Below are 26,637 nucleotides of genomic sequence, written 5' to 3'. Positions count from 1 at the left end.
AATCCAGCACTTAGGGCTTTTTTCTTAGTGCAAAATGCACCTTGGAGTCCAAAATAGGACCAAGAATACATTTTGCTCTAAGATAAAAAGCTCTAAATGCTACAGGAGATGAACAACAGGATCCAGCAGCCACACTTTCTCTCTTAGGGGCATATCAGCAACACCCGGCGATAATTATCACTCAGCGCTCTTAGCGTGAGGATAATTATCGCCGGGTAACGTGGATTTTTATCCCTGAGATAGCGTGCTATTAGCAACGCTTATCTCCTCAGCGATAAAAATCCTCACGCTAACTGCCTAACGTGAGATTATCGCTGGAAACCCAGCGATAATCTCACGCAATGTGGCGTTAGCTTGCTGATAGGGACTCACAAACTTAGCCATGATATCCACCCTCCATAGGATATCATGGCTAAGTCAGTCCTGAAGCAGGCGTAAGGAAAGTAGCGATAACAGGGGTTATCGCTACATTTCCTGACGCTATGCTTCATAGCGTGGGGCTTGATGATAGGAGAAATATCGCTTAGCGACATTTCTCCTGTCATGTTAGGTCAGGAACGCCCACTTTACATCTCATTAGAGATGCAAAGCTGGGCGTTAGGAATCCCCACGCCAAAGCAAAGTTTCACGCGTTAACGTGGCCTTGCTAATTAGGCGATAAAAATATCGCCGCTTTTCGGCCGAAAACGGCCACAAAAGCGGCGATAATTTTTTATCGCCTGCTTGTAAATATGCCCATTAGTTCGTAGTTCCAGTGCTCCTGCCATAGGAAGTTTTGCCCAAAATGACTCTTAAATACTAAAGCTGGCAAACCGCGTAATTTTGTTAATTTCACATCACAAAAGTAATGCATGATGACTGAAATTACTCCAATTTCCCCGGTGTAATAAAAATTTTGCCTAGGCCTAGTTAACCATACTAAGGTTGGAAACACTGTTCAGTTATACTAAGCCTGTACACTCTTTACAGAGATTCACTCTACTGTTATTCCACATGCTGTAAACATTTTGGAAGGATGAAAAGGTTTGCAAACACCCTTAAGTGATGGTGCCTTGTAAACATTTAACAGTGAGTACATGCCTCGTTACACTGTATGTGGTGGTGTAACCTATACCCCAAACTGACAGTCCACTCATTCTATTAGAATTAGGTGGTCAGACATGTTTCTGCAATGGTGCCCCCACTCGGTCTGCCAGGAGAATGGACTAGGGGCTATTGGCGCAAGTACCTCATTATGGCAGACATTCTGAGGCACATTTTTTCCCAGCTCAAGACTACAAGGAAAACCCTGGAGGTCACAAAAAGCAAAAAACACAAAATCCCACACTCTAGGAGAAAACTCCATGGGTGCCAATATCCTTTTTTTTCTCCAATAACAAACACCCACTTTAGAAGTTTTGTTTTTGTAAAACAAAAGAGTTTGGAGAGCAGTTGCACCAAAGATGGTGGCCCTTCAGCAAACTATTAGTGCCTTTAGAGGCGATGCTGTGGTGATGGCTCCTCTGAAGAACTGAACCAAACACCAGGAGATGGAGTTCTACAAAAAATCTGAGTACATCCCTCTGCTGCCCTGACAGAATGGAGTGCAGGCCTCCAGGGTCTCACACTTAGATTGATGTATGTCTCTACTAACTCTACCATTACTGAAATACCATTACTGAGATCTACCATTACTCAGGCTCTGTGAGCTTTATGTGATAATGTACATTACTGCAACTCCATTACTGAGACCTACCATTACTGAGTCCATATACGCTTTACCTTAAATAGACCATTACAGAGACTTTTTTACTGAAATCTGCTGTTACTTTGGCTCTATATTCGTCACATTAAAAATACATGTACGTTTTTACTACCACACAATTTTTTTTTAGTATTCCAATTCTGTGTTTTTTTTTTAAATATGTGTCACTTTTAGTGTATTTAATTTTAAGTATGAATATAAAATGTAAGAACTGGAAAAAATATAAAAAAGGAACATGCGACTTACAAGCTGTGTGACACGTAATCACTTTAAGGGCCTCATGAACAAAGATTAAAAATTAGAAATCGTAAATTGTGACTAATAGTGAATCACAATTTATTGATTTCTTATTTAGCATGTAGCAAAATGGATTCGGTAAAAATGGCCACAATTTACGGACCAACGTCTACTGAATACATTAATATTTGCAAACTGACCTATGCACTATAGGGTCAGTCGTCAAAATACAGAGTCATAGTGGGTTGCAATTCGACCCACCTCAATAATATGCATGAGGTAGGTCACAAGTTGTGACCCACTATGATTAGCCACAACCACAGACCACCATATGGTATCTGTGATTGCTTTTAAATAAAGCAATCTTTTTTTTTTTTTTATGAAGCTCGTTTTCTTATGAGGAAAATGGGATGCATTATTTAAAAAAAAAAAGAAAAGTTACATAAACCTTTTTTTAGGTTAAGATCACTGCCTACTGATAAATAAACTTTTTGTCAACACTCACAAAAGGGAATGGGCCTCTTCCGGTTTGTAAATGACTTACCACCTTCTTTGAGTTGGTGGTATCAATGTTTACTAGCCGGACTTCGGTCGCAAACACTAGTAAATACCATAAGGGCATAAGGAATCGGCATTTGGAAGGGATGGCTTTAACATGCCCTTCCAGATAGCAATTTATAATTGTTTCCTGTTTCCTAAACCCACTTAACAATTTGGAAAAACCTTTTCCCAATGGTTTTATGGGTTTAGTACATTTAAAAAAAAGCATTTTTGCATTTGCATACCTTAACAAGTACAGAATCAGAGATTTTGAAAATACTAAAACCCTCTGCACATGAGGCCTATTAGGGTTTGCGGCCAGTAAATAAAAACACTTTGTACATGAGGCCCTTAGTTATAATATTTACTTGAATTGTCCTGTGTTTTTTGCCCAATATATCTGCTGACTGTGGTGAAAGGTGTTTCCTGGCACTTGCTTTCCTCTATTGTCTTGAGACAAGAATCACAAAATGTACCGAATGGGTGAGTTTACCATTTCATGTGCATTTTTGAAAGTAAGCTCCCACTTTCAGAAATTCATTGCTGCCACCTGATTTTACTAGCCATTTCTAGCACCTTTGCCCTGCAGCACACAAATACTGCATTGCCTGTTAAGACGGTTGCTTTCTTTTGAGTCTGAATAAAAAGCAGTCTGACCTCCATTCAAAAAAGTACCTTAATAGATTTCTCAAACATGGCTGCTAAAGATTTGTTACTCCTCAATGTAATTGAAACTTTAAAAGTTGAGTTTGAGAAGCCCTAGGAATCCTGCCCACATTGTCTGCAATTGGCCTGATCGCCATTCTGCCCACAGCCTGAGAGGCATCCAAACTCCTGCCCTCGGTAGTAGACGCAGCTGCAAGTCTGTTCACATTGTGCGACACAACATACAGAATAAAATGCAATCATAAATCATAAATCCATCCTAAGACAAAAGATACAGCAAAACTGCTGCCCAGTATGTTATTCACTCAACCTGCCCTGTAATTCTCCAGTAGGCTTGTTGCACGAGGGCTGCCTTCTGGGCTTGCTCAAGAAGCACTGAAAGAAGGTCGCATGAGCTAAAGGGAGTTCATTCAGCCCCTGCAAATGCCGCAGAAGTCAGCCAGAGCTTTGACTGAGTCGAGCATCTAGATTCCAGGTAACAGCCCAAAATAATTAAGCCACCCCTGAAACCATTCTGCTTTCTCACCCTATGGGGCACATTTGCACATCAATTGCAGAAAGCAAGTTAGTGTATTTAGACAGAAGAGTTGTAGTGCCACAGGCTGTGATGCACAGAATGAATGCTGAGGCCTAAGTAAAGCCCACTGTGGTTGGCATACTGCATCATGCACTGGCTCTGGGCTCAGTGATTAACTTGTAAAAAAATAAGTGCCCCGGGCCCTCATCAGCAGACCACCACAGTTTGCTCCACCTGTTGCTACTGCCAGCGCTGCCAATGGCAGTACCTACACAACTACTAACCATCACACTGCTACAAGTGTGACGTACTAGACTATTTGAGGCTCCTCAAGCTGTAACAATGGCTTGGGTGAATGGTATTACTTGTTTTTTTATGTATATTGAATTAATAAACAGCTGTTGTACTGCTCATTTTTTAATTGCACAAACAGTGCCACCATGTGGCAGCAGCAATATGTGGCAGTGTTGACAATTAAGTGCCAGTGCTGTGCACCAGAAACCACCGGCTCAAATTAAGCACTGCTTGGGCTGCCAATGAAGAGCACCCAGTAGGTAAGGTATACTACCAGGGCTGAGGATGGATGTCTGATAGAATATCGGTTGCAAAAATATTGTGTGGGCAGAATATTGTTTCAAAAATATCAAGGACCGATTCAATTCAATATTCTGCATAGAACGTACTTTGATAGACGACGACTGTTCAGGATGGGACGGGTGGGGACACGTCGTGTCTGCGATGCGGGCAGGAGGGAGGGACTTTCTTTCATATACTTTGGCTCTGCCCGCAGATTCAGGGGTACTGGCGGGGGATCCTAGGGGAGCTGAGTAAGGTGCTGGGGGTGCAACTACAGGAGGACCCCAAATTAGTGTTACTAGGTATGACAAATGATGTGGACCTCCCCCGCCCGCTGCTGATTTTCTTTGTACTGGCGCTGGTGGTGGCAAAGAGAGACGTAGCAAAATACTGGGGGGCGCCCTCGCCTCCCCGCCTGGAGGAGTGGAGGAGGGGTCTCGACATCTATATGGCGGCGGAAAGGGTCACGTATAAGGCGAGAGGATGCCCCAAGAAATTCACCAGGGTGTGGTCCAAATGGCGGAGATATCACGGCCTGGAGGGGGGACTCTAGAGGGGTGATGCACTGGAGGGGGCAAACATGGTACATGGAGGACATCCACAGCCCTAGGGCACAGACAATTGCTTGTATTAAAGACGCTGATGTCAGTCGCGGCATAGGCCCGCAATGGACTTCTGGTGTGCTGAGAGAGGGGTGGGGGTGGAGGGTGGACGTGGTGGGGATGGTGCTCGATACTGACCTGTCTGTTAGGATGTTTTATTTTGTGTGTGGTTATGTACCAAAAATGCCAATAAAAATATTTAAAAAAAAAAAAAAAAAATATCAAGGACCAAAATATTGGGAAGGTAAGGGCAGGTAGGTAAGGATGGATTTACTATTCTTAACTCCCCATCTACGTACCTTGAAGATATATATATATCATAAAGGTATGCAGATGAGGAGTTAAGTATAGTAAAACTTTGCTTTCCCATAGAAACTTATCTTCACAATATTTTGGTCCTCGATAATCTTGACACAATATCTTTTCCTTCATATTCTGTTCACACACCGTTGAGGAGGCAATTATCAGAACTGGATTGGCAATGGTGCAGCTTTATAAACTGAGACACTGAGGATAGCAAGCAGCACAATGGTGTTTTCCAGTATGTTCTTGAGGAAGACCCATTGCGGAAGTCACGCTATATTGTCTTGACATAAATGTGGTTTACAAAAAGATGCATCCTGGAAAGTAATTCCAACAGCACTGAAAGGTAAAAAACACAACAAACCAGTAAAAAAAAAAAAACAGAAAAAAGCTTTCTGGGCACTTGATGTTTGGACTGACCAGTACTCTTGGCGTAATCTACAGGTTTATGATTTGTACACATAATTTTAGGATGGGAGATTGAGCACCGCGTGTGGAAATGCTGGACCAGAAATGCAGAACAGGCTTGGAAGTGCTAGACTGAAAGATTGGTTAAAATTGATGATGAGGCTTACAAGTACTTGAGTAATGCAACAGGCACTTGATGTTCAGGCTGGTTTCATCGAAGTGGAGAAGCTGGATTGGAGGGTGCTATTTTGGCAAGTAGTGATAGCACTGGAATCCCTAGGACTGGAGAATAGGGAATATCCAAGTTTGAAGTATTCAGTGGCTCTAAGGAAGATCTCTACTACAGTGAGCCAATAATCTAAGATTGCGTGCGTAGTTTTAAAGCCAATACCTGGCATTTAAGGTAAAGCATAGAAGCAGCTTAGTAGATTGGATTTAGGCCAATCTAGTAAATGTCCTCACTACTTTCATATTGTTGGGGAAATGCAAAGTTTTTTGAGACAAGGTACTCTCAGTGAAAGATAGGTGTCTTGTGCAAACAGATGGTGCGCCCTGCTGCTACCCAAGAAATCATGACCCAAGCACCAAATCCACAAACGCCAAATGGCAGAAAAAGCCAAAGATACTGGGGAGCCGTATGAGTGCCTCATGCAAGAGTGTGAACGTTACATGTGCCAACACATGCAGACGAGGGAATCAAATAAAATTCTGCTCAATGTTCACGAGACACAACCAATCAAACTCACACACAAAGTCTGTGCAGCAACCTACCAAACCTATATCTTTAACTGTATATGCAACAAATCAAAATCCTTCCAAATTCAGAGAAGTGACCTATCAAATTGCCTACCACAGAAACCAATCAAATTCTTGCCATCACATCAATACAACCAATCAAATCACTACCCAAGATATAGTTAATCAGAAACCTGTCCTATTTTGATATTCTACCAATTACCCTTCTGCTTTCGATGCCGGACGAAAGTAATCCAACACCCACCGCATTGTGAAATACTGCCAATCAAAATCTGCCCACAAAGTGAGATGATACTAGTTAAATGTCTACCCACCATGTAAGACGTAACCAATCCAACTCCTGCCTTCATTGTGAATACAGCCAATCGAAGTCCTGTCTGCAGTGCCAGAGGCATCCACTTAAAATACTACCCATGAGCCGGCAGTGTAATGTTCATCTAATCACTTTGGAAGCTGCATTTAACCATAATCTAAAATTGAGCCCTTAATAATCCACCCTGGATTTCAACAACACGAGCAACCTCTTCCATAGCACACAGCATTTTCTATATGATTGGATTTGATCTATGTATCTAAAAACTGCCCTGCCTATATGATGAATCTGTTGTCCTTTTATACCAGCCAATTACTTACTGTACAACCATGTTAAATTTATATCCAACTCAGCAACGACTGCTCAGAACAATAGACTCCCATTAGGCATTGCTTTTGGGCCATCCATTAGCTGTTATTCTGTTGACACCTGTTAAGTACTGACAATGAGTACCCATTACCGATTACTCATTACTTCCATTCAATGCTACTGATTTGTCACCGCGCTCCCATTAGCGTCCTTTTGCGGTTCGTGATAGCAGCTGCAGCGTCTTAGCTACATCTTGAAGGCGTTGCAGGTTTCAGAACAGAAGTAGACAAAGTCACATTATGCAGTGACCTTTGACAACAGCTTTATCAAAATGCATTCCAACTGAGGGAGGAGGAGTAAATACAAAGCCCCCACAGCTCTACGCCATGAGTCACTTACAACTCTCAAAAAGGAAGGATAAAAAGTCACACATAAATAATAGAGTTTTGTGCGATCAAAACCGGGCTTTGAGTCACTGAGCAGCCCTATAAAATTCTCTTATTGGCTGTACATTGTCTACAAATGCTTCCCTTCAAGCTCACTTTCGCTTTTAGCCTTTCTCTGATGTCTTGAAAAGTAGCTATAACAAGCATTTGCAATGTAATAGGTCTCGCATTTGCGAGAGTTTAAGCTATTGCATTGTAAATGACGCCTTTTATTTATCTGTTTTGATAATCAACACATTAATAAAAGGCGTTGTCATTTACAATGCTAATAGCTGTAACTGTTGTAAATGCGAGACCTTGGCCGCCATTGTCCAGGGCTGCTTGGAAAGTGAAAGCGCACATGGCATGCTGAATGTTGCAGGAAAACATGTCATGCCTGCAGTAGGAGAAACTCATTAAAGAAAATTGTGCTTAGAGACTAAATAAGACATACCGTATAACAACCGAAGTAAAAGGGACAGTCCTCATGGGAGGTTACAAATTAAGACAAGGCGGTACTAAGGAGGGACTAACAAGCCTATTAACAAATCAGAAGCCAGCATTTACAAAGGACAATGACACAAGCCAATGACAAATATGGGCGAAGAGTGGGCGGGGCTTCAAGTCCATACTTGAATACAGCATGACCCACAGAGCAGCACATGCACTGCCAAGGCTCGACCTTAAAAGCACTCCTTTTACAAATAAAAACAAATACAGAGATACATAAAGGTGTATTATCATTTCGCGGAGAGTAAAATGAATCCCCAAATATGTCTGTCTGTCATAGACCCTATTCTGATCAAGCAGCAAAATCTTCACAGATACAGTTCTTTCTGTTCTCTATTTAGACCACAACCGACATGACCTGTTTTGTCTCAATCTGAAGCCTTGAAAAAGCCCCAGGTTGAAGAACACCTTAGGGTGTAACACGTGTTCGGTGATACCTACAGAATGTGACCTCCATTGCCTCTATCAGCTTTTTCCAATGAGTAACTCATGAGCTACTGGTAGCTCTCCAGCCACCTAGGCGTTGCTCCCTGGTGTACAGTGCAGCATACTAAATCAGAAACTTTTGTTTGGTTAAATTAGTGTATGTATATCAAAATTGAATTTAAGATTAAAATGTGTGCATTTTCAGACCTTACAAGCTGATGTTTGGAGAAAAATGGATGAATTTCCAAAATATATTTGACGCTGATTTTTGAGTGATAGTTCATGTGGTTTTGGGAAGAACTATTATTATGTTTACCTCAGTGCCTAGGGCTTTGCAGCTGTGGCTGTTACATATCACTCATGTAGAGGCATTACAGATACACAAAAGCTATTTTTACATTACTACTGGCAGCCGTGCCTGATTAGAAGTGATGACTGCTTATATCTTGCATATGGTTGCCACTAATGTAATCTTGTCTGATATGGTCACTGTGAGACCGGCCTCGTGGCGTGGGCCCACCCGACCAGCAAGCCACCCCAGCACCCTACCTGATCCTCCGGTACCACAGACTTCCGGCCACCAGGGCCCCATGCACCCGATGGCCGGCCGGTGCCCCAGCCAAACCTAGACACTACCACGCATGCCCGGCCAAAGGAGCGAGGAACCCTCCCAAGCAAGACAGGGAGGCGCCGTCTCTGTCACACCTCTGATCTCCTCCCCAAGGAGGGTTTCTATCGGCCACCAGGCCCCCGGTGAGCGGCACCTTGCATGCTGGGCGTCTGGAGTCCCGCCCAGACCAACCTGAACAGATCAAAGGGCCAAGCGGCAGGAAATCCCAACGCGCTGCCCCCAGGCACCAAGACCCCTCTCTGCGAGGACTCTGGACTTCAAAGAGGAGGGGGAGTATAACAAGGGGTGCTGATGGGACAGGCGGCAGAGAAGACCTGGACCTACGAGAGCCCTGCTGACCTGGTCGCGGCTCGATCAACCCCTGAAACCAAGGACGCTACCTGACCCACGGAACCATCGGAGCCCTGCTGACGCTGTCACGGCTCCCCAAACTCTGAACCATCTGAGCCCTGCTGACGCTGTCGCGGCTCCCCGAACTCTGAACCATCTGAGCCCTGCTGACGCTGTCGCGGCTCCCCGAACTCTGAACCATGAACCATCTGAGCCCTGCTGACGCTGTCGCGGCTCCCCGAACTCTGAACCATCTGAGCCCTGCTGACGCTGTCGCGGCTCCCCGAACTCTGAACCATCTGAGCCCTGCTGATGCCGTCGCGGCTCCCGAGGACCTAAGACCACCTGTGCCTGCTGAGAGGCTTGCGGCACTCCTATCCTGAAAGACCGACGGAGCTGCCGAGCAAACCCCATATCCCCCAGCTCGAGGATTGAGAGCTGTGCGAAGGATATTCCGCAGAGACACTGAACCTAAAGACTGTCCCGCTACCCCCATACCCCCTCACGAAACCGCCGACGTGGTGATAATGATTCCACCGCTGTATCACGGATCATAAAGATCCCCAGAAACCAGAGATAAAGTATACTGTTTATGAAGAACTACTGTGTGGTGTCCCTCTGTCGAGTAGTGTAAGCTCAGCGTGTATGATCCTAGGAACGAGACCCTTCCAGGAAGGGCCTCCCCGCCAGTGCTCGGCCTAACTCTGGGAGAGGTGGGTCAAAGGGGGGTCAGGAACGTATTCCGAAGCCTCCCGGAGAAACGCCCTTCCAACAGTCACTATTAAAACACTAATAATATTAGTAGCTCTGTATGATTGTCATTCAACATAATTAGCTCTTATTACAGAAAAGGTTGGAAACACCTGGCCTGTATCAAATAAGGGCAGCGCATCTGAAACCTATAACAACAGCTCTAGCTGGAACCCACTACAAAAATAATCAGACACATCATATTGGAGGATTTATTTGGACTGCCTAATAAAAAAGATATTACACCTTTAAATAACTGAAGCATTCTGCTTCACTTGTTGGTGTGCTTAGAACATCTGTGTATAAGGGTCAATTTCACGCACAAAAAGATCAGTTTCCTCTCACAAGATATTGCAATGAAATCTGAGGCATTAAAGGAAGAGAATCTAACTTCTAGGACCCTTTGCTTCATTTACATTGACTTATGGTCACTAAATGTGCATCTTTGGCCCTCTGTTTCAGAGGACGGCTGGAAGTCAAGGCGTCACAGCTTAAGTTATTGCCGCATTGTATAAAGCTTTCAGAAGACACCAACATGATGCAGTTATTTCCCTTTGCGAGCACATTTGTTGTGCTAACTGCATAATGAATTTCTCCTTTCTGAAGAAAGGTTTCCCGTGCCTAGGTACAACATAGGACCCTGAACATAGCTTTCTGTAGATCTAATTACCGTCCAAGAAGGGAAGAGTTCTCTTCACCTGAACGTGGCTGCTTCATGATTAGGGGTCTGCAAAGTTTGCCCATTATTCTTGCAAATACAATAATTTCTGCATGTGGGTTTTAATGTAAAAACATGATTATGGGTCTTTTAAGTTGTTGCGAGAACAGAAAAGGTTGCCCATATTCATCCAGTTTCATAGTTGCTAGGAAAACAGTTTTAAAGTTAACTCAAGAGAAAACAGCGCACACTTTTGAGCACCATCTAGCACCTACGCGAAAACATCGGCGGTTTGGAGGAAAACTACATAAATGCATAGAAAAGCAGGAATCTACGCAAAAGAGAACAGAAATAATTGGGATCTACGCAAAACTTTACTTGTGCAATAAAAACTTTGCAAAACCAAAGGGGATGATGGACGTGTGTTGAACATTGCAAACACTCACCCCCAGTCAACTGATCTGGGTTTAATCCATCATCATTCTTTAGCTCACTCCGCCACCCCCGTTCAGACATGGCTATATGCAAATCAGTCTGACCCTGTGCCTCATGGGAACAGTCCAGCCCAAACTGCCAAGCCATGTCTTCCCTGGACCGGAAACAAGCATCCTGGGACCGGTTTCGGGTTCATAACCCTCATCAGCCAGGCATACCTAGATGTGGGTCCCTTGCTCACTTTGCCACTGGATTCAAACTAGCCTGGCTGATGAAGGGTGTTACCCAGAAACTGGTCCCAGGATGCTTGTTTCCGGTTCAGGGAAGACTTGGCTTGGCAGTTTGGGCTGGACTGTTCCCATGAGGCACAGGGTCAGACTGATTTGATTATAGCTTGAATATAGTGGGGCTTACATATTGCTATAAGGACTAGTGGCTAGACCAGCAGATAGCTATTAATGGATAAGAACTGGTCTAAATCATCTCGATTTTTCTTTCTGAGACTCATTCAGCAGCCATTTTGTTTGCCCAAGCTAAAGTCCCAGACGGTCTCAGAACATGAACACATATGATCACCCATCACCAGATTACCACCTTATTACTCCTGAAGAAAACCCTATCTTCTGAAGGCCACAATCATGTGGAAGAGCTACTTTATGTGCTATTGTTTATCTGCCCATTCTAATCCTTCTTTGCTGCTAAGTCAAGAAGTACTGAATAAAACAGACCATCAGACTTTTCAACGTCGGGTGTGAAGAGAAGATCTCAGATCTACATCCGGCACAAAAGTCTCTTCTATATTTTAAGCCATACATACATATTTAAAGAAAATCAGATCATACCTATAAACCAATAGACAGTAAGAGGCTATGTAGTCCAGTTGGCCTCTTCGAGAGGCAGCCATAAGGGTCAATGAGTTGAGATCACAAGTTCTCCATTTCAATCAGAGAACAAACAATCTTCCTGCATTTTGCTTATATTTTTCTTCTACACGTTCTGTTCTCCTTTTCCATTTTTCCTTTACTTGTATATTGTTCATGTGTTTTTCATGGCCATGGCTCTCCATCATATTCACCAACAAACCCTTTGTAGCACATCCATCTGGAAGGTGGATCTACCTAGGTTTTCTATGTATGAAACGTTCTTACCTATGCATATTCTTCCATAGAGGGAATATTCATTTATATTCTGGAAAATATCTACCTACATAACTAACTCATTTCTGACATATAGAGGGATCATTCTCCCGCACTGCATATGTTAGTTTCTCCAAGCAGTGTGTGGGGAAAAAACATATTTTTAGTGCAGTGCAAGGAAATCACAAGTCCAGAGAGTTTGTGACATACTGTTACCCTGAGAAATAAAGAAGGATGCTGGATTCTCTCGCTTCTCCTCCCTATTCTAAGCAGAAAAGCCACAAGGTGAGTAGTGCGGGTGAGTATCTGGAAACTGGCGACAATGACTCAAAACTGTAATATTGAGTGGATTACTTGTGAACTGCACATTTTCTGAGGGCCTGAAGATATCATGTATCCCTCTGAAATATATGTTGCTTTTAGTCTGCAAAGTGGTTTTCCTGTATTAAACACAGCATAGGTCTTTATGGGACTGATGCTCATTCAAGCTCTCTTCAGGCTTATGCACAATATGGGTCCCTGAAGTTATGCAGTCTCTTTTCACCATAACATACCAGTGAAAAATAGTGAGTTTGGATTGGTTTAGTTAGTCTCATACATATGTTTGCATATGTGTACAATCTCAAACTCACCCTACCTCGTACCTAATCCACACAATTAAATATTTACTACCATGACAGACATAATTAATTGCATACAAATATTTTTTTCCAATTCACAACAGTTCTACCCTTTTATCTCAAAGTGGCATCATCAAGAGTGCCAGATAGGGGCTGACCCCTTAAATGCAGCAGCCCCCACCCCCAGCACTTTGAGACCCTCACGGGTGAGTAGCCGCGTTTTACAAACCTCTGATTGATTGATACTGCACTTGGTTTGAGTTGCCTTACCGGCAAAGTGGGTCAGTTCGGCATAAGTTGCGTAGTTCTAGGCAGTTGGGCTTGTCCTTGTCTTCATAGGAGCAGCCAGGCACAATGGTCTGTCGGCGCCGCTCAGCACAGGCCGGGTCCTTGCAGGAGCAAAAGAGCAGCCTGTAGGTGTACTCACTAGGCACCCGGTCGAAGAACTGTCTCAAGGCCTTATGGCACTTGCGGCGATTGCAGCTGGCGCTCATTGTCTTGCTGCAGGTTGAGATATAGACAGAGCGCAGTTTCTTGCAGTTGTCATTAAGGTTGCAGGCTTTGGCAGCATCCAAGCAGTGGTTACTTTTGGAGGAGGTGGGTTCCATGCCTGTGGAGACATAAGACATTTAATGGGTCAGTGGTGCATTAAGGAGAATAATAGGGAGAAGAAAGCAAGTGGGTGAGTTGTAGATGGGGGCCTTTCAAAGGTTGACATCCTAATCTAAACTCTATACCAGGATAGAGGGGAAAAATTATGACCAATCCGAGATGATAGTGTTCGGATTTATTGAAAATGTAGATTAAATCAAAGCTGCATAGTGCCTCTTAAAGCAGTTGTAGAGGAGTGTGGATGTTCCACTCTAAAACAAAAGAAAGTAAATCCAATTGCTACAATTCAAAACAGAAGTAAAAAATCACTAAATAAAATGGACAGCAATGGGGACAATGGTCCGATGCAGTTGTAGATAGGAAGCGCACAGCTTTTGGATAGTCAGAGAATACCGCTTGATTGCTGGTGGCAGAGGCTTTAAAGCAGCCCTTGTGGTCAGGGGCGGCTCCTCCGTTATGGTGCAGGAGCGTCGCCCCACTAGGTGGCAGCAGATTTAAACAGATGAAAAATAAAATGATAATAAACCAATTTTATTATCATTTTATTCTTCTTCTTACCTCCTGCAGGCTGCCAGTGAGCCACGTCATAGGACGGGGTGGGGCCATGCAATCTATGTGCAACAGTGGGGAGGAGGGATGATGGGCACTACAAAGGATGCATGACGGTTTGGCCGGCTGTCTTAGGCTGGCCAAACCGTCATGCACACTTAGCATTTTTCCACCCGGCTGTACAACACAAGCTCCCAGGCACTGTCTCAACGGCCAGTCAGACTAATCGCAGCGCTGTTCTCATGGTGAGAATACTATTCCCAGCATGAAAACAGTGTCAGGGTTGGCATAGGGAGCCTGCGCAGTGTGCACCAGCCCTGGCGTCGATGATCGGGAGAGGAGCAATGTGGCGACCGCAGCGGCAGCAAAGTGAAGTTTTATATTGTTATGTATTTTGTTGTCTGTGCTTATTTTTGTATCACGTTAATACCCCCCCCCCCCCCATCCCGCCACTGCACCACTGCTTCGGATTCAGAGCAGCCGCCACTACTTGTGGTAGCATACCAGGTTAGACTGTTATACCAAGATGGAGTATGTACTAGGGGGGCAACAGTTCCTCAGAACTACCCCCCTAGTACATACACGTTATCTTGTGGGAGCACGGGTACTGGACCTCCTTTCTTTTCTTTCTAACTTCGCTCCCGGTCCCCAATTCTCTTTGTGTGACTATACCAAGATGGAGGCCAGATGAGAGGGGGGCAGAGAGAGGTATAGTAATGAATGAAGATTGCCATACAGGCTGATACTGATGAAAATATGTACAATTTTGTATCCTTGCAAAACACGTACTTGATTGGTATCTTATATGCAAGTTCAATGTGAGGCCATACCATCTCAATCAAGTTTCACATGGTATACAAGAAAATGTCTCTGAGACATGAGTTTAATGTGCCCGCAAGATATTGTATGGTAAAACCAGTCCCTATGGGTGAAAGTTACTCACAATTTCTCACCACCAAAATGACAAGAATGTTTGTGAGATTTTGAATATAAAATTCATTTGTCCCGGCCTAACCAGAAAACGATCATTTGGGTCTAGCTGCAAGGAGCATTTGTGACAAGCAGAATATGTGGCAAACTCCCACATGGAAATGGATAACTCACAAAAGACACAACTCACATCAATTATATTTGTGGGTAAACATTTTGGTTTCTATCGGAAGCAAAACTGAGGGAGCAACTGGTAAACAGCTCAATAAGATAAGCACCACTAATGCCACTCGGTCAATTGTTTTTACTATATGAACCTCCAACACAGTAGTAGATTTGGTGTGAGGTGTGATTCTTTTCCTTTAGCCAGGCTAGGGGCCATATTATCAAGAACGGCGATAACATTATCACCGCTTTAGCGGCAGGAAACTGCGGCTAAAGCGGCGATAAGGGGCTTGATAATATGCCCTTGAGAATTCCAATAGAAGCCCAGGTTCTGGTGTGAAGGGCATCAAACCTGGACTTCTATTGCAAGTGGCTACTAACTGGCCAAAATGGCGAAATTCACGATTTATGGCCCTGGTGCTGGAACAGGGGGTCAGCCGACTGACCCTTGGAGTCACTACTTTGGGCTGGACTCAGGAGCCACCATTCCAATTCAACATACATTTTGTGAGGGGTTAGATCACTGGCACTGAGGTCTGGTTAGCAGGCCTCTGTGAACTCTCAGAGTCAAAAAACTTGTAGCTAGTAGTCCAAATGAGGCAAAAAGTGGGAGGAGCAGCCTGTAAAAAGCCTGTTTCCTCGCACAAATGCTTTCAACAGACATTTGCTCTGACTAACTGATATAAAATGTAATTAATGTAATGTTTGCACTGATGATTAGGGCAAATATTCTTTTTTTAAATGAACATCAGTGCATTTGTGCTTCACCTGTGATGATCCTTGGTGAGGGAGGGGGCTCCAAACGCAATCTCAGCCAACATTAGATTTACTTGAGCCACGATTGGGAGTTTCCACCTACCCTTGCTGAATCTCCAGCAAGGTTAGAAGAGAAAGCGGAGCTGTATAGATCCCAGATCCACTAGAGTCCTGTGCGACTGTACATGGGTGGCCCATGGCAGGACACCAAAAAGGCCCACCAATTTTTTGGGCACTGGGGCCACTCCAGACCTTTGCACACAACCAGAGAGAGAGCCAAGGAGTGATAGCCCATCACACCAACTCAAAACATTACATCCTTGCATCACTATTTTATTTCCCACATCTGTAGGGCACTAGTACCTCTTAGGGCTGGTGTGTCAACTACTTTTTTAGACTTGTGGAGCGGAGCTTTCACATTTAGACAAGCTAATGAGACCAAGCGACTTAGAATCTCATTGTGGGGAGGAGAGGTCACCAGGACCAGTAATAAGTGGAAGAAATATGTATGATTTCCACTGTGTATTTTATGTTTTATGAAGTCCAGCTATCTGGATATCAGTGGATATCAATGCTGTACGTATGTTACTTTGATCAATTATCTCCTGGTAGCTGGAGACCCCATGGTGGGCCCCCAATGTATCAGGGACCTGGTTAGTTCCATGATAAACACCTGGATATGACTTGGACCCAATAGTCCAAGTCTTAGTAGCTGCTCAGTGTCCCTGTTTCTTTCCGGCACAAACAGGGAAAGTGTACCCTACTACAGATAATACACTACCCGCAGGGTAGACACAAACTTGTGGCTGTCACAGTGCAGTGATATTGTACCAACCCAGTTAACTGCCCACTTAAGCCCCGGCTTGCTTGTGATAAGAATTCAGCTCACAGCAAATCTACTGCTTTGTTGGAGGTTAATACAGTAAAAAAAAAAGAAAACTCTGACCAAGTGGCAAGGTTTTTCATTAGAGGCGCTTATCTTATGGAACAGTTTACCAGTTGCTCCCTCAGATTTGCTTTCCCCCCAAATATAGTTGATCAGTGTTGTGCCTTTTATTAGAGATATCCATTTCCATGAGGGAGTTTGCTTTGTAATAAGAAATGGGGGTTCAAAAGGTGTCACTGTGTGTTTCTTAATGTTTAACTGTTTATTGTTTTTCAGAGGTATAGTGAAGTTATAAATCGCTATGCTTCTTTCTCGGTAGAGCAGTGCTTTCCCTTCCTTGGCTTATAATTACTTACAAGTAGAAATACAAACGGCGTTGCAGAGTAATGAAAATACATAATTGTCTCAATTATGCAGAATTTTACCAAAAGTCACCTTTACTCATGGAAACACACTGAGGCCTATATTTATCAAAAATTCATGCAACGTAGCTAGCCTTCCTGCTTGCTGAGCTGCATGAAAGGGAAGAAACGCTCTACATTTGCCATTACACAACGCATTCCTGTCCTTTCCTAGTGCTGGTGCACTTTTGGCTGCCTAGTGCCAATGCAGGTACCCTTGCGTAATGTTGCAGGCAGGGTTGTTTTTGTGCAGGAATGGGCACCCTCCTGCACAAAAACAATAATTCGAGGCAATTTCCTCTTTCTAAGTGTGATGCACAATGCAGCACACTTAGAACGGAGGGAACAACGAGGAGAAATATTCCTCCTCATTACGCTTCTGGTGGGGAAGAGTACAATTCTGACGCATTCCCAGGTCTACCAGTGTCGGTAAATCTGGGAATGTGTCAGAATCCATGGGTGGATGAGTGGGAACACCCACGCTCCATCCATGGCACGCCTCCCTGCCACAGAGTAACACAAGGCAGCGACTTGCGTTACTCTCGATTCATCAAGCAATGCAGGGCCATGCAAGGTGGCCTAGCGTGGCTTGATAAATCCCATTTAAGTTTTGCATCGCCCTTGCGCCCCCTCACGTGGCGCTGGGGTGACGCAAAACCCTGATAAACATCGGCCTGAATGTGATTTGTCTTTGATGATCAATCAATCAATCAGTGACATTTGTAGAGCGCGCTACATACCCGTAGGGTCTCAAGGCGCTGGGGGGGGGGGGGAGGGGGGGGTGCCGCTACTGCTCGAACAGCCAGGTCTTCAGCTTCTTCCTGAAGGAGAGGTGGTCTTGGGTCAGGCGCAGGTCGGTAGGGAGGGAGTTCCAGGTCTTGGCGGCCAGGTAGGAGAAGGACCTTCCTCCTGTAGTCGTTCTTCGGATGCGGGGGACGGCGGCGAGGGCGTGGTTGGCTGATCGGAGGTGGCGTTTGGGAGCGTGGAAGTTGACTCGGCTGTTGAGGTAGCTCGGGCCTTGGTCGTGTAGGGCTTTGTGTGCGTGGGTGAGGAGGCGGAAGGTGATTCTTTTGTTGACGGGGAGCCAGTGAAGGTCTCTCAGGTGTCCGGAGATGTGGCTGGTTCGTGGGATGTCGAGGATGAGTCTGGCTGAGGCGTTCTGGATCCGCTGGAGTCTCTTCTGGAGCTTGGCGGTGGTACCGGCGTAGAGGGCGTTGCCGTAGTCCAGTCGGCTGGTGACGAGGGCCTGGGTGACGGTCTTCCTAGTCTCGGTGGGGATCCACCAGAAGATCTTCCGTAGCATGCGTAGGATGTTGAAGCACGCCGAGGAGACGTTGTTGACTTGCCTGGTCATGGAGAGGGAGGAGTCCAGGAGGAAGCCCAGGTTGCGTGCATGGTCTGTCGGTTTGGGTGCGGTGCCCAGGGCGGGAGGCCACCAGGAGTCGTCCCAGGCGGAGGGTGAGGAGCCCAGGATGAGGACCTCCGTCTTGTCCGAGTTCAGTTTCAGGCGGCTGGTCGTCATCCACTCGGCTACCTCTTTCATCCCTTCGTGCAGGTTGGATCTGGCGGCGGCGGGGTCGTTGGTCAGGGAGAGGATCAGTTGGGTGTCGTCGGCGTAGGAGATTATGCTGAGGTTGTGTTTGCGTACGATGGCCGCGAGGGGGCTCATGTAGACGTTGAAGAGGGTGGGGCTCAGAGATGATCCTTGAGGGACGCCGCAGGTGACTTCGGAGGCCTCTGACTTGTACGGTGGTATGCGGACTCTCTGTGTTCTTCCGTCGAGGAAGGAGATGATCCAGTCCAGCGCCTTGTCCTGGATTCCGATGTTGCTGAGGCGCCGTACTAGGGTGCGGTGGCAGACCGTGTCGAATGCCGCAGAGAGGTCTAGGAGGATGAGGGCCGCTGTTTCTCCATTGTCCATCAGGGCTCGGATGTCATCGGTGGCGGCGATGAGGGCGGTCTCGGTGCTGTGATTGGCTCGGAAGCCGGACTGTGAGGGGTCGAGGGATCCGTTTGTCTCGAGGAAGGCGGCCATCTGCTTGTTGACGGTCTTCTCGATGACTTTGGCTGGAAACGGGAGGAGCGAGATGGGGCGGTAATTCTTGAGGTCGGTGGGGTCCGCTGTAGGTTTCTTTAGTAGGGCGCTGAGTTCGGCGTGCTTCCAGCTCTCAGGGAAGATGGTGGTGTCGAAGGAAGTGTTGATGATGTCTCGCAGGTGGGGTGCGATGACAGCGTCGGCCTTGTTGAAGACGCGGTGAGGGCAGGGGTCGGTCGGTGATCCGGAGTGGATGGAGTTCATCGTGCGGATGGTGTCTTCGGTGCTGATCGGGGTCCAGGCGTGGAGGGTGGTGGTGGGGGGTGGTTGTTCGGTCATGGTGTGCGTTGGTTGGTTGTTGAAGCTGTTATGTATGTCCGCGATCTTGTTGTGGAAGTATGAAGCGAGGGAGTTGCAGAGGTCTTGCGATGGGGTGATGTCGTTGTTTCCTGTGCTGGGGTTGGAAAGCTCTTTCACGATGTTGAAGAGTTCCTTGCAGTTGTGTGCGTTGTTGTCCAACCGGTCTTTGAATGCTGTTTTCTTGGCGGCGCGGATCAGCTGGTGGTGTTTCCGGGTGGCAAGTTTGAAGGAGGTCCTGTTGTCTGGTGTCGGTTCCCTTCTCCAGACTTTCTCGAGGGCTCGGCAGTTCTTCTTGGAGCTCTTGAGTTCGTCGGTGAACCATGATGGAGTGAGTTAGTTAATGGAAACGACTGACTTCATGTCTCAGTGATTGGCAAATAGTTTCATTAAGTATAATGTATATACTATATTGAATGTAATATACTTTAATTAAAGCAAGGATATTCTTTTCTATCACAATTGGATACCCATTTTGATATTTTGATTCTGTCATTCTTGCGTCACAGTAACACAGCGGTATTGGTGGGGAAATAGGGAATAACAAATGGACGTGCAATAGTACTTGTTGGTCTGTCACAGACACCGCTCCAGCGCAAATAGGGGGAGCATGTCTGTGGTGGGTCTGCTTTTACCAACTTCCACGCCCCTCAAATCTGCATTTATACATTTATTGGCATGCAGACAGTTTTAGCCTTCATATATATACTTGTACTGTCTTGGAACTATGCGTTAACTTAGAAACATGACCCACATTAGGGAGCTTTACAAGCACATATAAGTACAGCTCTTACTAATCACTTGTACTTTTTATTTCCTCCAAGTTCTGCTTTTCTGTCACAGTTCTGCCCCTATGTAATCTGCAATCATCTTTGGGTTCCATATTGTGCCCCAACGGTTGCCGAAGATCTTTACACCGCTTGCGCAAAATTAATGTAGGCATGCAAGATTCAGAAAAGGGATAGGTCTGCCTGAATTGTGGCACGCCGCTGTATTACAAATCAGGCCCACAGGGTTCTTGATATTGCTTCACAGAAACCTATTAAAATATTTTAATTGGTTAGCAGTAAAAGAAAAGTTAGGTGACATTTTATTAATGCATTTGCTACTTGAAAGACCTGTTCCTTTTACACAATGCTTGATGCTGTGTTAAACCAATTTCTAAGTGGTTCTTTGGGCCAGATGTATCAAAGGGTTTCACCCATTCTGTGTCTATGGGAAAATGTGTTCATACATATGGCCCTGTTGTAGAGGGAGACTGAAGTTCAGGGAGCAAAAGTGACTTGTCCAGGTTCACACAATATGGTCATGTCTGGAAATCGGGATTAGAATGCTGGTCTTCTGGCTCCACGACTAGTGGTTTTAACATTGGACCAGACCGCAATAAATGAATCTTCAAAGTCAGCCCTGTAAGTACTAAAACAACTATACCATTTAGCTGCCATTTTAATCATTTGTTATTTAAGTGACAAATAATCAAGGAATCCTTTTAAATTTTACAGTTACAACATACAATTTGATTAACATCTCATCACCTATGAAGGATGCATGCTCACAGAACCGTGATTTAAAAAAAAAAACACCTTCAAAAGGGGGGGAATAAAAGGTACACAGCACTTTTCATTATTATCAAAATACTTGAAATATGTATTAAAAATGCACTACATATTTCAACAATGTGCAAGAGATTATGAATAGGCCTGTGTGATATTGCAACATTTGTTACAATTCTATGAAAATTGCACAAAATTGTGGACAATTTTGTGAAATAAACATTTTGATATATGTTGCGAGAAAATTGAACACGAGGGCATACATTGCATTCAAAGGCCACGCAAGATGCCAGCAAGAGGACACTTTTGAGCACAAAATGTCTCCCATTGAGTCACTGCCTAATCTAGTGATCAAACAAGTCTGTTGGCGAAGATAATTGTGCAAATGTTCGCATCCATAGGGCCAGCCCAGGTTATACTAAAGTAAACAACTACTGTCCTATAGTAAATAATTAGCAGATATATGGAAGATACTTCATACCAGACATAATAAGCAAGATGCCTTCTCACTACACAAAATAAGCATTATATGTCTTGGTTGTTCAAGAAAATAATCAAAGCATAATATTATGGATTTATTGAATTTCTTTTGAATTACAAGACTCTAAGGTAAAGGATAAACACCAAGATGGACATGGGTCTAAAGAATGAAAATCTGCCCATAAAATAATACCAATGGTTGAAAAAGCATGGCATAGAAAGTCATTTTATTGGTTTGGGAATATTTGAGAACCCTTGCCTACTGTAACTTTGTCGAGTTTTATTACATTGTTACCATCTTTATGGACTTCACAAAGAATGCAAAAGATGAAAAAATCTGATTGAATTAGTTTGTTGCAGTAGAAAAACCGAACAAAAGTACATTTTAACAATATTGCTTTGTCATAAAAACTTTTTTCATTAAAAAACGGGTTTTTTTCTCAGCAAAAAGGTTTTTGCTGGAAAACTCTTCCTCAACTTTATTTTGTAGCAAGATGTCCCTTCCCTCTCATCAAATTGGATGAAATACAAGAACTGTGCAAACTTGTGAAGTGCAAAAGTTTATTATGTTGCCCTACATAAGTAGCATATCATTTCTTTAACCTCAACATTTTTTTGAGGACATCTCATTTTACAGCTAACCAAGAAGAAGCTGAAGCAGAGGAACCCAGTGACTTACAGTGAATTTATGGTCTTAAACTTAAGCGAAGGATCGCTGGGTATTCATAACTAAGCTCAGACTGTTTTAACTTCTGCAAGTGCAATTTGTGTAGTTACAGGAATTTTGCATTACTGTTGTTATGCAAAATTCACAAAATTCCGTCATGACACCACATCACATAATTACTCTGCCATATGTGGCAAAATAATAGCACAGGAGTGCGGGAACAACCATAACATGACTGGCTGTTGTTCACGGCACTTGGGTTTTTTTGTGTTATGTTTTAACACAGAATGTATCCCAGTGTCAAAACACAAAGACGTGATTCACACTAAAATACACCACTAACATGCACATGCATCAAAGCAAAAACCGGTCGCAAACGGGCAGATTCTCAGAATCTTCCCCTTTGCGACCGGTATTTTTGCATTTGGGATGCATCATCCCAAATGCAAAAATCGCAATTTAAGGAATCTCTAAATTGCGATTACTTAAATTGCGATTGCATTTAAGGAATCTCAAATTGAGATTCCTTAAATGCAATGCATTAAAGTAAAAATATTAGCAATTTCGCTAATAGGGGGAGCAAATTACCATTAGGTAGAACTTCATGGTAATTTGCAAAAACGTTGAAAAATGCACGAAAGTGCATTTTTCAAAGTTCCATTGGGGCATGTGTGTGTGCAAGATGTACTCATATGCCGATTTCAGGGGTGTAACAGGGTGTCCTTTTGACACCCTGGCACCCTTGAAATTGCATGAGCAATTTGCGAATCTCTAATTGAGAGTTGCAAATTGAGAAAGTGTTCCCATTCAATCCTATGGGCCTCTAGGCCCATAGGAATAAATGGGGAGGTATTCCTTAATTGCGACTCGCAATTTGCGAGTCGCAAGTAAGGAATGTTTAGAAATCGCTATTTTGTAAGCGATTTCTACATGCATAGCCTTTTGCTATTCCTTATTGGCGAATCCTTATTTTTCGCTAATAAGGAATCGCAAATGGCATTGTTGATGCATGTGCCAGTAAGTGATGGATTCGCATTTCACATAATTTTGCATAATCCTGCAAAAAACAAATTATGCAAAATTAGCTTATCCCTATTCATAAACAAAAAGTCTGGATCATAGGAAGTAAATCATGATAAATAACTGAAACCAAATCATCCCCTTGCAATGAAGGTTTATAAGTCAATGCAAATTAACGCTTAAACAATGCTCGCATTACTGATTACATCTACTTCACAAACACCTGCCACATACTATTCCTCGAATGCATTTTAAGAGACAAGGAAATGTTTTTAATTCTTAAATGTTGTTTCACATTACCGCACAGAAAAAACACTGAAGAAACAAGTAGTTTAGATGCTTTACTCACACAGGACTTGCCATGATTCTTGTTTTAAGGCCAGAAAAAAATAAGGCTAAAGGGTTTCATTTAGAGTTCAGTGGGCGGTTTATTCCGTCACATATGTGACGGATATCCTGTCAGCCCTATTACAAATGTTTTATATCCAATGGCACTTTTAATACGGCAGGCGGGTTAGCCGTCATTTTTGTGACAGAGTAACTCATCAGCTGAACTCTAAATAAGACCCAAAGCTTTTATGTCCACATAGAACATATTTCTGGCAATTGCTTGCCAGTCACAGATGCACCATTGAACAACCATCAGATCATTTGGTCAAGTGCTAGCAAAGTATCATCTTGTCTAGAGGATTAAGTGGGTGTGTTCGAGTCCAATTCGGTGCTTCCTTTGAGATTGTACTGCCTGACATTCACTAAAAAAGATGCTTGCCATAGATACTTCATTGAACACAAAAAGCTCCCTTTGTGTGTTGAGAATACGTTGTCTGTGACATCTCTGGCTTGCATCGATCTCTCAGATGCCTTTCCTTTCGAAATAATGACAAAGGCTCTCCCAACTGCCTGCCAAGTTACTATGTTAACATTGATTGCAGACATAGTAACAAAATGTACAAGTCTTCAGACAGATCAATTGTGGTTCTGAGTGGATATGAATGCACAAGAAACATTGGCTGTAACAGCTAGCTGAGTCTTCATGAGGACAAGCATTTCAATGCAAACCAATGCTACAGACAAACACATGTAGTGCTATTAGTGTAGTAAGGAAGAATAATAGAAACATACATGTGAACAATAAGTGCAAGTCAGAAAGACTTCCATGAATAACTAGGTAGACAAAAACTCCTAAAATATTTATGAAACTTCATTGAAAATTGGAGCAGAAGTTACAATAACAGTGCAGTCTTCCATTCACTTATTCCATTCAGCAACTATTAGGAATGTTGAACCTTTTATAGACGTACCCTTTTGTATGAAAATTGAAAAAACATTTTATTTTACTGAAATTGGTCAACTCACAACAGGTTTCCCTGCACCGTTGCACATGTGGCAGGCCGAACCAAGATAGTAGGCAAAGCTGTCTGATATGATATTCAAATAAGACAATGTAATACCTGTATTCTCTCTTTGAAGGGTTTCCACATCTATTCCATTAACTAATTGGCTCAATGTCCAGTGTTGATTGGGTCAACATCCTGCCCTATTTATTGTCCAGTTGCACTTTGCGATGTAAAGGCAAAACATCATTAAGTATTAATAGGGTCAAGTTTAAATCATGACTTCTGTCACGGCAGGTGGAATTATAAGAACATTGCCATAGCGTAATTTGTAAGGAAAATTGGCACTAGCGTGAAAAATCCGATTTTACCACTTTCTAACATCTAGTACTTGGACATCTGCTGCGTGGTGAGACTCCCTAGCCGGGTTTGACACACTGTAAGCGCTGTGTAAGTTGGAATATGACCTGAAACCTTTAATACCCACCTTTTAATGTAAGACTATGGAGGCGTCTCTGTGCAGTTTGCTGGGGACGTGTCTGGAGTGTACATACGCACTGTAAATGTTGCATGTGTGGATTATGGGGAGTGTGGTGTGGTTGTACTTCATACATGCAGGAATCCATTGTGGATCCCCCGTGTGTGGATGGTAGACATGATGGCAGATGGACAGTGTATATTCTTTTCAAATTATTATGCACTAGTACGCCCCAACTCAACGTACACATTTATTTTTCAAAATATCTTTTTATTATTTTCATAACAAACACCATGTCATCACAACAGTAACTACAGTTGAGTGGAGGATAGTCACAAAATACCTGTTTACATACGTAACAGTGGTTCCACATAGGAACAATGAGACAAATAAAAAAGAACATCACAGTTCAGTACACCATCATAATAACATCGACAAATTTTCATACTCATATTAATCGACCATCATGGCCAGAGGATATGTTAGGACCCACATCTGCATCTGGAAGGGGGTCTTGAGTATCTTCCAACAGATCAAACCCATAGTAACTCACCCAATTGAACATACAATTTTATGTCCACTGGTGTTGAGTGAGTAAACCATGTCAATTTACTTCAAAGAATTTATGTTTTAAATGCTTTTGTTCCCACCTTGGAATTGTATATTAAATTGTCTCTGCTACTGTGCAGGAGTCTGTGCTACCTATGTTGGTACTCTTAAAAAATACTGCGAGACACCTCACAGAAGCTACAAGATGGTACAATAATGCATCTTATGCAGTGGCCCGTGCTAATCATCTCTGGTCTCATATAATTCACTGTTGACTTTTCACCTGGGCAAACCTGTCCCCTGTATCTAACCTGCACTCTATTGTGGTTTGCCTGAACTCGTGACATTTCCCCGATCCAGCACGATCAGATATCCAGGAGTCACGCTTTGTGCTTTTTAGGGGCTATTTCCACCTAGAAATGTAAAACTAATCACAACTCCGGTTCTACTAACTGGACTTTTGTCATTTTGTTCTCATTTTATTTATTCAATTTTACTCTATTTTTCTAAATTGATTTGGGATTTTTTTGTGTTGTGCTTTCACATTATTACTGTTTGGGTGCTGCATAAATACTTCATATATTGCCTCTAAGGTAAGCCTGATTGCTTTTGTGCCAAGCTACAAGAGGGTTAAGCAAAAGTGTATTTCATTTCTTCTGTGGTTTGCCCTGACCAAGATTGTGTTTATTATTTGAGTGTGGCTCCCACACCTCTCTACTAATACACAACTTCTTACTCTCTCTCTCACAGGGGTTGCTCCAATATGTTATCTGTCTACTCTGGAGGGCAAAGTCCTGCAAGCAACAAATCACACTTAATCATAAATGCCCCTCTATCGACTGTAACATGACTTTAATTACCAAAGAAGCCCCCAAAAGGTCACATCTGCAATTAAAGAGTGCCTTCCCAGGCAGGGATACACATAAGCGAATCCTGCAGAGGACAATGAATATTTTTACTCTCTACATCAAAC

At 43.6% G+C, this 26,637-nt stretch overlaps 1 protein-coding gene across 1 annotated transcript in view; it reads right to left on the bottom strand.

The window, feature by feature from the left end:
- GFRA2 (GDNF family receptor alpha 2) overlaps positions 1-26,637 on the bottom strand; it is a 387,887-nt gene that overhangs the window by 130,685 nt on the left and 230,565 nt on the right. Inside the window, exon 4 of the mRNA XM_085633864.1 lies at positions 13,163-13,502. Within this exon, the coding sequence (XP_085489990.1) occupies positions 13,163-13,502 (340 nt within the window). The remainder of the gene's footprint in view (positions 1-13,162; positions 13,503-26,637) is intronic.

The sequence above is a fragment of the Triturus cristatus genome, chromosome 11 (genome assembly GCF_964204655.1).
Source record: "Triturus cristatus chromosome 11, aTriCri1.1, whole genome shotgun sequence".
In the NCBI taxonomy this organism is placed as follows: domain Eukaryota; kingdom Metazoa; phylum Chordata; class Amphibia; order Caudata; family Salamandridae; genus Triturus; species Triturus cristatus.
Note: the sequence above shows the minus strand (reverse complement) of the source record. Positions and strands in the feature narration are given on the sequence as shown.